Source organism: Apaloderma vittatum, unplaced genomic scaffold (assembly GCF_000703405.1).
Source record: "Apaloderma vittatum isolate BGI_N311 unplaced genomic scaffold, ASM70340v1 scaffold40189, whole genome shotgun sequence".
In the NCBI taxonomy this organism is placed as follows: domain Eukaryota; kingdom Metazoa; phylum Chordata; class Aves; order Trogoniformes; family Trogonidae; genus Apaloderma; species Apaloderma vittatum.
This window is the reverse complement of record NW_009735408.1, coordinates 24,022-35,858: the sequence shown is the minus strand read 5'-3', so window position 1 is coordinate 35,858 and position 11,837 is coordinate 24,022. Positions and strand designations below refer to the sequence as shown.

At 47.4% G+C, this 11,837-nt stretch overlaps 1 protein-coding gene across 1 annotated transcript in view; it reads right to left on the bottom strand.

The window, feature by feature from the left end:
• PXN (paxillin) overlaps positions 1–10,895 on the bottom strand; it is a gene marked incomplete at its 5' end in the record, with an annotated part of 17,853 nt that extends 6,958 nt beyond the window's left edge. The window contains 5 exons of the mRNA XM_009876561.1: positions 6,760–6,895; positions 7,382–7,583; positions 7,959–8,098; positions 10,040–10,155; positions 10,665–10,895. Of these exons, the coding sequence (XP_009874863.1) occupies positions 6,760–6,895; positions 7,382–7,583; positions 7,959–8,098; positions 10,040–10,155; positions 10,665–10,895 (825 nt within the window). The remainder of the gene's footprint in view (positions 1–6,759; positions 6,896–7,381; positions 7,584–7,958; positions 8,099–10,039; positions 10,156–10,664) is intronic.
• Between the last annotated feature and the right edge of the window lie 942 nt (positions 10,896–11,837).

Below are 11,837 nucleotides of genomic sequence, written 5' to 3'. Positions count from 1 at the left end.
GGAAAGAGAGTCCCCGCTGCACCAAGGCACCACCAGGGACAGAGAGGAACCACACACACCCCGGCAGGTTATTGCAGGGACACATACCTGGCAGTGCCAGACAGGCACAGCTGGGATTAGATATTGCCAGCGAGATCTCTCTCCTATCTAGCAGTTCAGTATCAGCCTTTACCCAAACATTACATCTACTGAGCTACCAGCAGTTAGACTGAAAAACACTGCTTATAAAAAGGACAGAAGAGAGAAGCCTGCCTGCATCTGTGCGAAGAAAGCAACATCTTCAGTCTGACAGCCAACAGAAACAACTGTCTTGGTGCCAGGGGTCCAGGTCCGGGGAGAACAGGAACGCCTAGGATCTTCACAAGGAGGGGTGCCCACAACAGAAACCTCATGATAATCATCATCAGAAGTTTCCCACTGGAAGGGAGGCTGCGGAACCAAGCTGAAGGAAGAGGAGGAGACTGGACTAGGAGCTGGGGTAGATGGCACATGGAAAGGCTGAGGTGGGAGGAGAGGTGCAGGGCCAGAGAGATGAGAGGGAGCAGCACTAGCAGAGACTGTTGTCGCAGCTTCTTTGGAAGGCTGGAGAGGAGGAGAGGCTGGAACAGAGACCATCCTCCTTGGGGGGAGCGGGGATTCTGGAGGAAAAACCACCTAGAAAGACAGGGAGGAAGAAGAAAGGTGAATAAATCCAAAGAGGAACCACCAAGCACTTCCTGCAACAAGAAGGCTGGTTCTTACCACTAAGGAGGGGAAAAAAAGCAAGAAAGAGAAAGAAACTAGAAAACAGGCTTCCCTGTGTAGCCGAAGGAAGAGTACCATCGTACACCCAGAGCTCCGCGCACAGGTACAGTGCTGGGGAGAACAAAGCACGCCTCTATGACAGGTGTGGCTTTAAAAATAATTCCCGCACGGATATTTGACGTGTGATAGTAGCGCACTGCCCAACCAGATACCATCACCAGCACCCTCAGATCCCACTCTGGTTCTTAAACATCAAGAACTAGGACCCGTGTGCCAGTGTCCTTTTCAGGCCAGCCATGTGTGAGTAGAAAGAGTTAGTTCTTTGTTTCATGTCATTTCAGACACTCAGAAATTTAATCTGCACCTCTGCACAATGCTACCCAGACCGAGGGTCACGCTAGAATTTCCCAGGATGTGTCCCTGCTTTCTACCTTCTCTACTTGCTGTCCACCATTCTGCTCTTCCCCCTGGGGTCTGGCCGTGATAATGACCCCCTCTGTCAGCCAGTCATCCTGGCTTTTCCACTCCTCCTGCTCCTGTTTAGCGATGCCCAGTTTGTCCTGCAGTTCTCCAATCAAGCGATCCTGGGACTCAGTCTTGTGAAATATGGCAGGACCTAGTTTACGCCTTGGAGAGAGGTCACGGTACATGGGATGCACGTTCGCAGTCTCTTTTGTCCTCTTGATTAAAGATTTAATCTAAATGACAGAAGTAATAGTATCAGCAGAGAAGAGCAATGTCAGAGCAAGCCCCAAGGTGCAACAGCACAAACTCAAGCCATTAGTGACAACTGCAAGCAGGAAGAGTGATGACATTTATTCCACTACGCCAAAATTCCTCTTGGCACAGCTCAGAACAGTGACTCAGAGCAAGGAAAAACCCCGTAAGGACAATCACAGCAGCCAAAAATAACTATCTAGAAAAGGAAGGGAAAGATTAACCAGCAGGAAGCCAAGATAGGAGGTGCAGCATGATCTCTCCACCGAACATTAACGAAAGCTCAGCATCACAAGGACAAAGCGCAGCCTCACTGTGTTTGCCTTTACAGGCATAAGACTCTTGGTCAGAGATGTCTAGGGCACAAAGCGTACCTCCAGCGCTGGAAGGAACACTAACAGCTCCAGCAATGACACCTAAAAAGGCCAGCAGAGCAGAGGAGCTGCCATCCCAAGTCAGGGACATCCTGAAACTGGAACATCATGGAACACACCTTTAACTTTTCAGAGGCCTCTGTGAACTGAGCATTATAGGGAATAAAAGCCCATCTCACGGGGAAGTCCCCACAAACTGCTGTGTTCTGTGCCGCGGGCTGACATGCAGAAGAGAGCACAAGATAAAGCGGAGGTTTTCAAACCTTCGTGCCACGCAGTCGGATCATCGCTCAGAGCTGCATGCGGTTAGCGTGGTGAGTCTGGGCACACTCGCACCACACACGAAATTAACATTAACATGTGTGCTGTCACAGCAGTCCTAGCTAGGACTCGTCCTACTCCTACATTCATTCAGTGCCTGCCTGGCCTGACGCAGAAATCCTCTCAATAGGTGGTTTGGAGATGCATGGCAGATCCCATTCAGCTTTCCAAATGTTTGCAGGAGCTTCTGGAGCGACTGCAGAGCTGCTGAAGTGCTCATTTTCCTGGTCTCCTCTGGTTTTCTTCACATCAGCAGTTCCTGCATTCCTAGGAGTTCTCTCTCTGCCCTGTCTCTTCTTGACCGGATCAGGAGAGCCATCTACCTTAACTTCACGCGGTACTCCAGCTTTTAGATCCTGTTCTTGCTCTCCTACAAAACCCAACTGGTTTTTAGTGTCTGGGAAGATATCCTGCCGATCCACAGCCACAACAGAAGGTTCACACACAGGATTCAAAACGCTGTCGTACTTTGCGTGCACCTCTGGCACATGTGCAGGCAGCTCCAGGGCCCACAGCTCATCTAAAGCTGTTCCCACGTTTCTGCCCCGCGAAGGAAGGGCTGAATTGTCCCTGAACGCTCCCTGCTGATCCAGCTCTTCAGGTGTTTGCCCTTTCCCTTGACCACTTAAGGTGTTTGAAATTGATACACTTGAGATTTTGGGGTCAGATCTCTGCTCCTTCTTCTCAGTCTCTTTTGCCAAATCATTTTCTGGGCCCTGTGCCTCTGCGTTAGCAGATCTACGCAGAACCTCCACACTGGAAGCGTGGAAAACATTTCTAGAAGAGCCAGGCTTTCTGCTCAGCCAAACCAAGCTTGCAGAGGTCATCGGCTCCGCATGAGCAGCAGAACCAGAAGACATTCGTGGTGGGGGCACAGGGACCGTTTGGGGCAAACGGGGCATACATGAGCGAGCTGCAGAATGCCCCGAAATAGGCAGAGCTACAGCGTTACTACCTTTCTCAGTGAGGAGGGCTGCTGAGGGGGCAGATGCTGGCTCTGCTGAGTCCCCACTGTGACTTGCAGAAGAGTGTTTGGAATGGGATAGCACTGCTAAGCTGCGAGGAGCGCTGCTGGAGGCTGCATTTGCTGAACTGGGAACCGGCTCTGGGGAAGGTTCAGAAATTAGAGACATAGTGGAACTAGTCTGCAAAAAGGAGACAGAAGGAATAAGGAGAGAAAAAGATAAAGACAGGTAAGGAGAAGAAAAAAAAGCAAAGAATTAATATGTAACAATTGTGACCTAAAAATAAAAAAGCCATGTGAATCCAAAGCCTTACTTCCAAGAGCGAGGAAAGAAATTGAGATATCAAAGACATTGTGCTGATCTTCACAGATTATGGGAGACAAAACTTGACAGTCATCAAGATCCTTTTCCTACGACCTCCTCCTAAGTGGCAGCTCGGGTGCTCACCTGCAGCTGTGACAGGGGCATGCGGTGGCTGCTGGGAAGCCAGCTACAAACCCAGAAATGTCTGGACTGTGAGTAAAGGCCAAGTTCACTTAGTCAGACATGTAAATTTTACATTTCAAAGCTAAAAAAAAGCAATCAATGAATAGAACAAAGCACGACATTCTTCTTCTTGATACACTAATAAAATGCTCCAGTTGGCTGAGTATGCAGCAATGAAAACAAAGCTCCAGGGCATTCACAGCACGACCAGATGACAGGGGCTCTGTTCTATTCACATCACTAATCTCACCTTGGACAGACACATACTGCATCTATAGGAGTCTGTCAGTCACTCCACGCCCTTGTAAGCATTGCTTAGGTGGCTAGATTAGACTCCAGATGTACATTCTAATAAAATCAGCATTAATTTTGATCCAAAATGCACTCTAACAAGAGCAACTGATACAGAGGTTTTGGTTCTCCTTGACTGATGGGGTCTATTGAAAACAAAAGACCATGGGTCGTTTTTTCCCAACTTGCAGCGGCTCCTGGCTGAACTCTAGGAGACAAACTGGCGCTACTCCTTTTTCTTCCAAGCGGGAAATCAGAACAGTGGCTTGCCCAAGTTCACACAGCAGGTCAATCCGAGACCAGTGCCACGCCCTCTCAGTTTTAAAAACATATTCACACCAAACCCAAGAGCTTTAAGCCTCAAATACTTAGATGCTTATGCTCTGCAGTAGCAGGGAACATACCTGCCTAAACCCAGGTATGGTAGCTTGGTCTCTACTTACCTGAGATTCTTACAATGAATAAAAGGATAGAATTAATGACATAAAAACTGCCAGCAGGAAGAGACTTACACCGTCAGCTGACCTAAGCTGCTCCAGCGCCATTGGGTCAGGAGCTGGCATGCACACACACACACATTCATGAGTACGGAAAGGGCAACAGGGGACCAAAATTCGTTACAAATTGCTCCTCCCCGAGTAGCACAGCAAGACCCACAGTCACAACAGAGAGGAAAAGGACTAATAAGCACATTCAGTAGTCAAAATGAGGGAATTGCCCAGTATTGCCCTTGCCCTGCATTTTGCCTAAGCTGTAAAAATAACCTGGGTGTATGCTGTTGTTGTTTCCAGACTCCCTAAGATGAAGTCAGTAATTTTCAAGGCAAGACTAGCATTTTGCTGAAAAGCAAGTACTTTCAGCGTATTAAAAACCTATTAGCTCCAAAATAAGAGCAATGGTTAAACACTCAGCAGAAACGGACCAGTTAAATACAAGCATCTAGCTATGCAGTGAGCAGGCATCGTATTACACACAAAGGGCAGAGGTTGAAACACAAGTGCATTAAGTAATCTCAGTGCCCGCGGACTGATGAGCTGGACAACCAAAATCAAATGGATTCTGTAAGCAAAAGTAATGAGCAACTCATTAAAGCCAGCAAAAGATGATAAAAGGGTAATGTTTCAGTCTGTAATAGCACCTTTTACTCCGGAGTATGGAAGAAATTAAATAAGAGTGCCTCCAACTCCTCCCATCCCCACATACTGCAATTTCTAGTTGTATCAACTACCAGCTCCAACTAGAGCTACACGTCGTATTTAGTTTTTCTGTCCTATCTCTTGCAACCTCACACAGGACTAATACTCAAATAACAGCATTTCATCTCTCATTTCTGCTGAAACTCCCCTTCTCTCCCTTATGTCCTGCCACTGGTACAGGCTAGGAATCCATTTTTACTGACAAGTTAACACCACCAGTTGTCACAAGCAGAGGAGGTAAAACCAAGTAAGGATTGAAGGGAAAATGAAGCACCCTGCAGCACAGAAAAAAAAGGAAAGTAACTGCTCAGAACAGCTCATAACAATATTAACAAGAGGAAAAATGATCACAGAAACCACGTGCTTTGTGCTTCAGGAAGAATGTTTATAGACATAAGGTAAGTTTAATGCTTTGCAAAAATACTAATGCTGTGCTTGTAAAGCCCAAATCTTAGAGTCTTGCTGCTTTCAGTTTGCTCTCAGAGCTCAACCAGAAATTATGGCAGAAAGGCAGGCAGCATTATAGAAAGCAGCTCGTCTCTGTCATGCAGATTTTTAATGGAGTTGCACAATGATTCTTAGGCCTTTTCTCAGGACTGCAAAGCATTTGAACCCCCACACTTAGAAACGGCCCCTCCTTGTATCTTGCAAGGAAAACCTGTGCTGGGCAAGGTCACTCTCAGCTGCCAGGAGCTCACCTAGGAGCAAAGGCTGGTGGAGCAAAGCCTGGTGGCAGCAACCACAACCCAAGTTTGTTTTTTGAGCCGTAATAAAAGTAGCAGCGACACAAGGCCCCAGCACTCAAGCTCCCACAGCACAGGGGAGGAGCAGAACAGGGTATGCCGGCAGAGCAGGTGGGAACTCTCTTCTCCAGGTTCACAACTGTGCAGTTCCTTACCCAGACTGACCAGACACTTAAGGGCACCCTGCACTCCATCCTAGGATCTAATACGGAGGAAAAAAGGCAACGCTAAGGTGTCAATATTTGCAGTTGACTAAACACACACTACAGCGAGTCTAAAGAAAACAGTGACTAACTCCAAGATCCTCACAAAACAAAGTACATGTGCCAGAAATGATTCTGAATAGTATTTGCCATCCTCTGCCCCCACAAGAAGCTCAGACTTTAATCCCATTTTGAGGTGAATAAGAGATGTTAAGATGGAAACCTTTGAAGTCTCCAGCTGTCTGATGCAAAGGCATCAGTGCTCACACCACATGCCTGGAACATCCTCCTCAGGGAAAGCACATCAGGGTAAAAATACACTCCAAAGAGGAGGATCAGCCCACAGAAGAGAAGAGCCTGGTCTCTGTCAGTAAGCAGACTGGTTTCCCATACTTCCCTACCTCTTGTTAAGTTGCAGCACAGCAAAATAATTCACCCTGTACTGAGCACTAACTAAGCTCATTATCTTTGGCAAACACACAAACTGCAGAACTGAAGGAAAAACAGATCCCAGAACTGCCTTACCCTGTCAGTGATGAGAATTTATAGCAGTCAAGTCCCTACAGCAGCACTCAGAAAGCAAAAATACCACCCTAGGAAGTTTCTCGAAGCAAGTCTGAGAGGCAAAGAGGGCATTCTGGAGGTCAGCAGATGCGGCTAAGAGGCATCTGGGGGTGGGGAGGGGAGGGACAAGACATTTAGCTGTCAAGACAGGGTACCTTGAAGTCAGAGAGAGATGCCATCAGCTCATCCAGTTCTCGTGTAGCTGAAGAAGCAGAAATACGGGTCTGCTGCTGACTGGCGGTGACCCGCTGGGGGCTGCTCACCTCACCTTGGCTCACAGTGATGGCAGGGCTGACAAGGAAAATTAATTACATAAACAGTTTAGCATGCGAGACCACTCCTAAAATTGAATGTCCCACTGCTCCCCGAAACAAGCACACCATGACAAGTTTCATCAGTATTGTCCACCCTGGCCAGCCCTCCCCAGACCCTGTCTCTCTGCCAAGTCTAACGTGCGCGCACACGCACAAACACACCCCATCCGTTAAGGAATGGACGACGACCAAGCGTTCATTTTGTCAGACAGCGACTATTTCTGCTCAGCTCTAAATCTGAGCTTGAACAATCCACTTCTCGTAACACAACACGTTATTTTTTCCCATCCAGGAGCAGATGAAAGAGCATCAGCATCATCACACACCTGCTTGATTTCTGACCCTTTAGACAAAGGCCACCTTCTGTCACTCTCCTGCAGCACCTGCCCCTGCACAACAATTACTGTTCCCGCAAGACCTGTCCCACCCCAGCCAAGCCAGCAACCACCGAAACGTTACTCACACTGGGCTTGGCACAGAGCTCTCCAGCTCATCCAGCAGGCTCTCCACACTGGGACGCACATCTTCAATCCCGCGTGCGCCGTTTCGCTTTGGCTTTTCTTTTGTGGGAGGTGCAGCCTTTCCTCCCACAGCGCTGCTGCCCTCTGGGATGACATAGTGAGGTCCAGTCACGCTGGGAAGTGACGGGCTTCTGCCGGCTTCATCTTAAGAAAAGGGAGCAGACAAGAGCCATTCAGACCCCTGAGTCCATACACACACACTAATCACAGGTGAGAGCAATAAATTGTCCAGAAATCTTGTGGAATGTGCATCTTCGAGGATATTCAGATCTTAACAGTGGAAGGGTCTGAGTAACCTAATCCAACTTTGAAACTTTAGTCAGAGCTAATTTTGAAGTTTTGCCTTGCTCTGAGCAGGGCACTGCACCACAGACCTCAAGAGAACCCATCCATACTAAACAAATCTTTGATCAGAGGCTGGAGGTGTGTCCCTCAGAAAGGACACTGAAGAAAAAAAAGCAGGTTACTACTTTGAAAATCAAATTATCCACTCATACCAAGTGCCTTATTGTTCCTTACCTGCCGTGAAGCCACTAGCAGGATTATGCTGAACAGCATTCAGTTCCAGAAGAAGTCTGTCCAGTTCTGAGAGGTTGCTACCCAGAGAGGAGCTGGTCATTGTGGGAGACGGTTCTGCAGACTTCTGCTTGTTCGGGAAACTAAAGATAAAAGGTAAGTGTGAAACTTGTGTGTTAAGATACAGCAGAAGAAGGGAGGGAAACATATATTGAGTTCACAAAGTTTACATATGTACTATTTTCGTTTCAAGTTGATGCTTTTAGCTCTGGGCAGAGATGACGGGTGCTTTGTGAAATGCCTACAAGGCTGCTTAGCCACACCTTCAGCTCTCAGTTACAAAGAAACTGCCTTGAAGCACAGAGCCTCAGATTTTCAGCTCTGTGCTGCACAGCCCTGCAGCAAAGAGTTAACCATCTGCGGATCCAAGACGCACAGAACTGCAGCAGAACCATTAGCTCGCATACAGGAAAATGACTTGTTTCTGCTGACATCACACCAAGCAGCAAAATCCTACCCGCTGAAGCAAGGGAATGCAGGACGAGCACAGAAGGGAATGCAGGGCAAGCACAGGCTGCAGAAACAGGCAAAAAAAACCCCAAACCCTCAAGGTATCAACAAAAAGTCAAACCCAGCAGGTTATGTGGTAGCCTCTTGCAGCACTCAAGGTCTCTTTTCACGTCCTTATACTTCTAATTTGGGGAACTGTGATCAATTTATAAGAAATTAATTTGAAACTATTTTCTACTGTGTTAAGTACACAAGCCTTGAAAGAAGTTTTCCTGTGCACAAGTGTGTATAAAACACTGGATGGAATTACTGCTTATCCTATACAGGTGTGTCCATTTACCACACACAGCGGCAAACCGTTTCAGAGCAAGACTGAGCAGCAAGGCAGTGATTTTTATAGTAATTACACTGTAACACGCAGTCTTCCCATTGCCAATGGCAGGGAGATTATTTTCTTCTGGTTTTACAAATAAAGAAATAACTTCTTGTGCTGCAGAAGTTCTTATTTTATCCAAAAGATACTTTGCAAACCCTAAACGGTAACTTCTGTCCTGTGTGCGCTAGGGCATTATGCTCAGAAAGTTAATATGTAACAGGCTTTAGGACTCTGACACCTATAATACCAGTAACAAATATGAAATTCCATAAGGGCACTTATTATCTTTCTCTTCAGAAAGATAAAAAAAAAAATCCATAAATGCCCTCTGAGGAGGACATACTTCACCCTGACCCAAGCACACAAGCTGCAGCTCACACCAGAACCAAGCCATGCCAGACCCTTGTACAGGAAGACTTTCGGCTACAACTTCCTCCCTTTTGTACTACTTACATGCAGCCATCTGAAAATATTGCAATTACTACCTCCATTGGGCCATCCCTGCATACGCCTGCCTCTATCCAAAATTAGTTCTGGTTGAAAGCAACTTCTGACCAGCGGAAAGAGCTAGGCCTCAGAGAAACACCAGTCTCCCCCCTGTAAAAAGCCCCCAGGAGAGAGTGCGCTGGAGAGGGCCACCAGAGGTGAAGTCTGACAGCCTCTTCCTCGCCCATCCCCACAGGAGCAGAGAGGTCTGTCCTACTCCTCCAACCTCCCAGTGCAAGAGCAGCTGCCCTTGCGAGTATAAACGAGCCATCTATCTGTCATCTACTGAGATCAAAGTTTTAAGAAGTTAGAATTTCCTTGGGAGTTCAAGTCACCGCACGACCCGCCAGGCCACAGGTAGCTGAGTTCCCCAGGATACTGACTCAAAGGCCACGCAGCTCCTAAAGAACGTTTGTGCTGCTTCACAGGGGGATGGATTTGTCACTTGTCTCTGGGTTGTATCCCTTGCAACACAATCCAGACACTTTTCTGTCTGATGGGTCTTTACCTTCTTCTGTACCCGAGCAAACCGAAGGGCCAGGTCAATGTTTGAAGTGAATGTGAAAGTTTCAGGGGCCTCTTAACAGAAGAGGCGCTCAGAACTGACTCTGGGCAACCTGACACATGCAGGGAGCAGTGTTTGTTTCCAAGAGAAGAGCCACAGCAGGCTCAAGCTGTGAGTCAGGCTTATCTCTTAACAGGGACAAGATACCTGTAGACGTGTTCCTCTTCGCTGGCCCGGGGAGATGGAGAGCCGAGTCCGTCTCTAGGAACAGAGGCACTGGAGCTTTTGGTACTAGAGCTGTATATAGGAGACTGGGACTGAGGCTGTGGAAATGAGATTCGCATTGGGAACTGAATACAAGCGAGCACGTACACTACTGCATTGCAACCCCAACACATTGATAGAGCAGAACAAAGCCCAGGAGGAGAAAAAATAAAAAAACCCAAACACCTAAATCTGCTCTATAACCAAGCCTGCCTCTATCAGATGAGCTACACCAGGAACAACTGTTCTCCACTTCCTCCAGATTTGCCTGTGACTCGCAGATCTGTGCTGGAAATCCCCAGTCTGCTTTCCAAAGGCTACAAGAGGGATGACTAACCCTAACCTCACCACACTACCGTTTCACCAGAACAATGACCACGGGTTTCAAATTCTTCTTCATCATTTTCTCCAACCAGTTATTTCTATTAAAAACCAACACCTCTCCCCACTTCCACACTCTGCTTATAGCCAAACTTCTTGCTATTCCCTTCCCCTCATCTACTTCCTTGAGAGATAACACATGGATAAAACAAGGACGCACCCTCCCCAACCACACACATTCACTTACTTGCTGGTGGACGTATCTGGAGGCGTTGGGCTGCCACTGGTCTAAGGGGTCGATCACAGTGCCATTCAGGGCCTCATTGGAAGGTGGTGGGGGCACTGGAGGTGGCACAGTGATTTCCTGGTACGTGTGGTTTCCAGTTGGGTAGGAGTAAGGCGTTTCCTCTGTCAGAAACACTGGTCGCTTGGAGATATGCGAGGTGGTGGATTCCAGATCTGCCAGTAAGGCGTCTGCAGGAAAGTAAAAAATAAAAATAAAAAATCAAAACGGTAAAATCCTAGACTTAGAGCGTTTTCTCTTTCGCATCATTCACGATATCTGTATCAGAAGGTCTTTGGGAAGATTGTCATCTAGAGTGATCTACTAAATGCCCTGAAAAACATTACAGCAGCCCAGGACTGAACAGGTTAATCAAACTTCTAGTACAAAGAAAACACCAAGAGGTAACAAGGCAGCCAGAAAAAACTCTGTCAGGCTCAGATTTTTGTCTTAACTGGAAAACCATCCCACAACAGGGACTCACAGTCTCACTGCACCCTGCAGAAGAGCAGTGTCAGAGAAACCTGCCCAGAGAAACCTGCCCAGAGAAACCTGCCCAGCGATGATCGACTCACAGCAGGATATTGACACAGACTAATTACAGGCCCCACATCATCACGGAGTCATCTACTGTGGCTGGAGGCACTGCTTTCCGGAGGAAACAAGAACTTGGGAGGGGTTTTCTGCGCCCTAAGGTAACGGAAGAAGCATGAAACTTTCAAATTAGTCCATCAGTGCTGCATGAGTATGTGTATCAGTTTTCCTGACTGAAATCCCTCTCAGTACTTCACCCAAACAGTTAACTGGTTTCCAGAGGCTGTCAGGTAAACGCCATTTCTTCTCCTGGAAACAATTCTCAACTTGCTGAGTGGAGACTGCTCACAAATTCCTCTAGAGAAGAAAAACTTCCACCAGCTAGAAACACCATGGCTCACGCCAGGCAGAGAAACCCACGTCACACAGTGAGCACCTCTCAGAAATCTTAAAGCAGGGAAAACGCTCTCCCTCAGAGATGGGGCATGAAAAGGAATTCCCACCTTTCCACACTTCTTCCTACAAACTATCCTCTGCCCAGTCCCAACGCTGAACTCCTCTGCAGTGACGCACAGGCAAACTGGGACTTGTTGGACCTTCTGT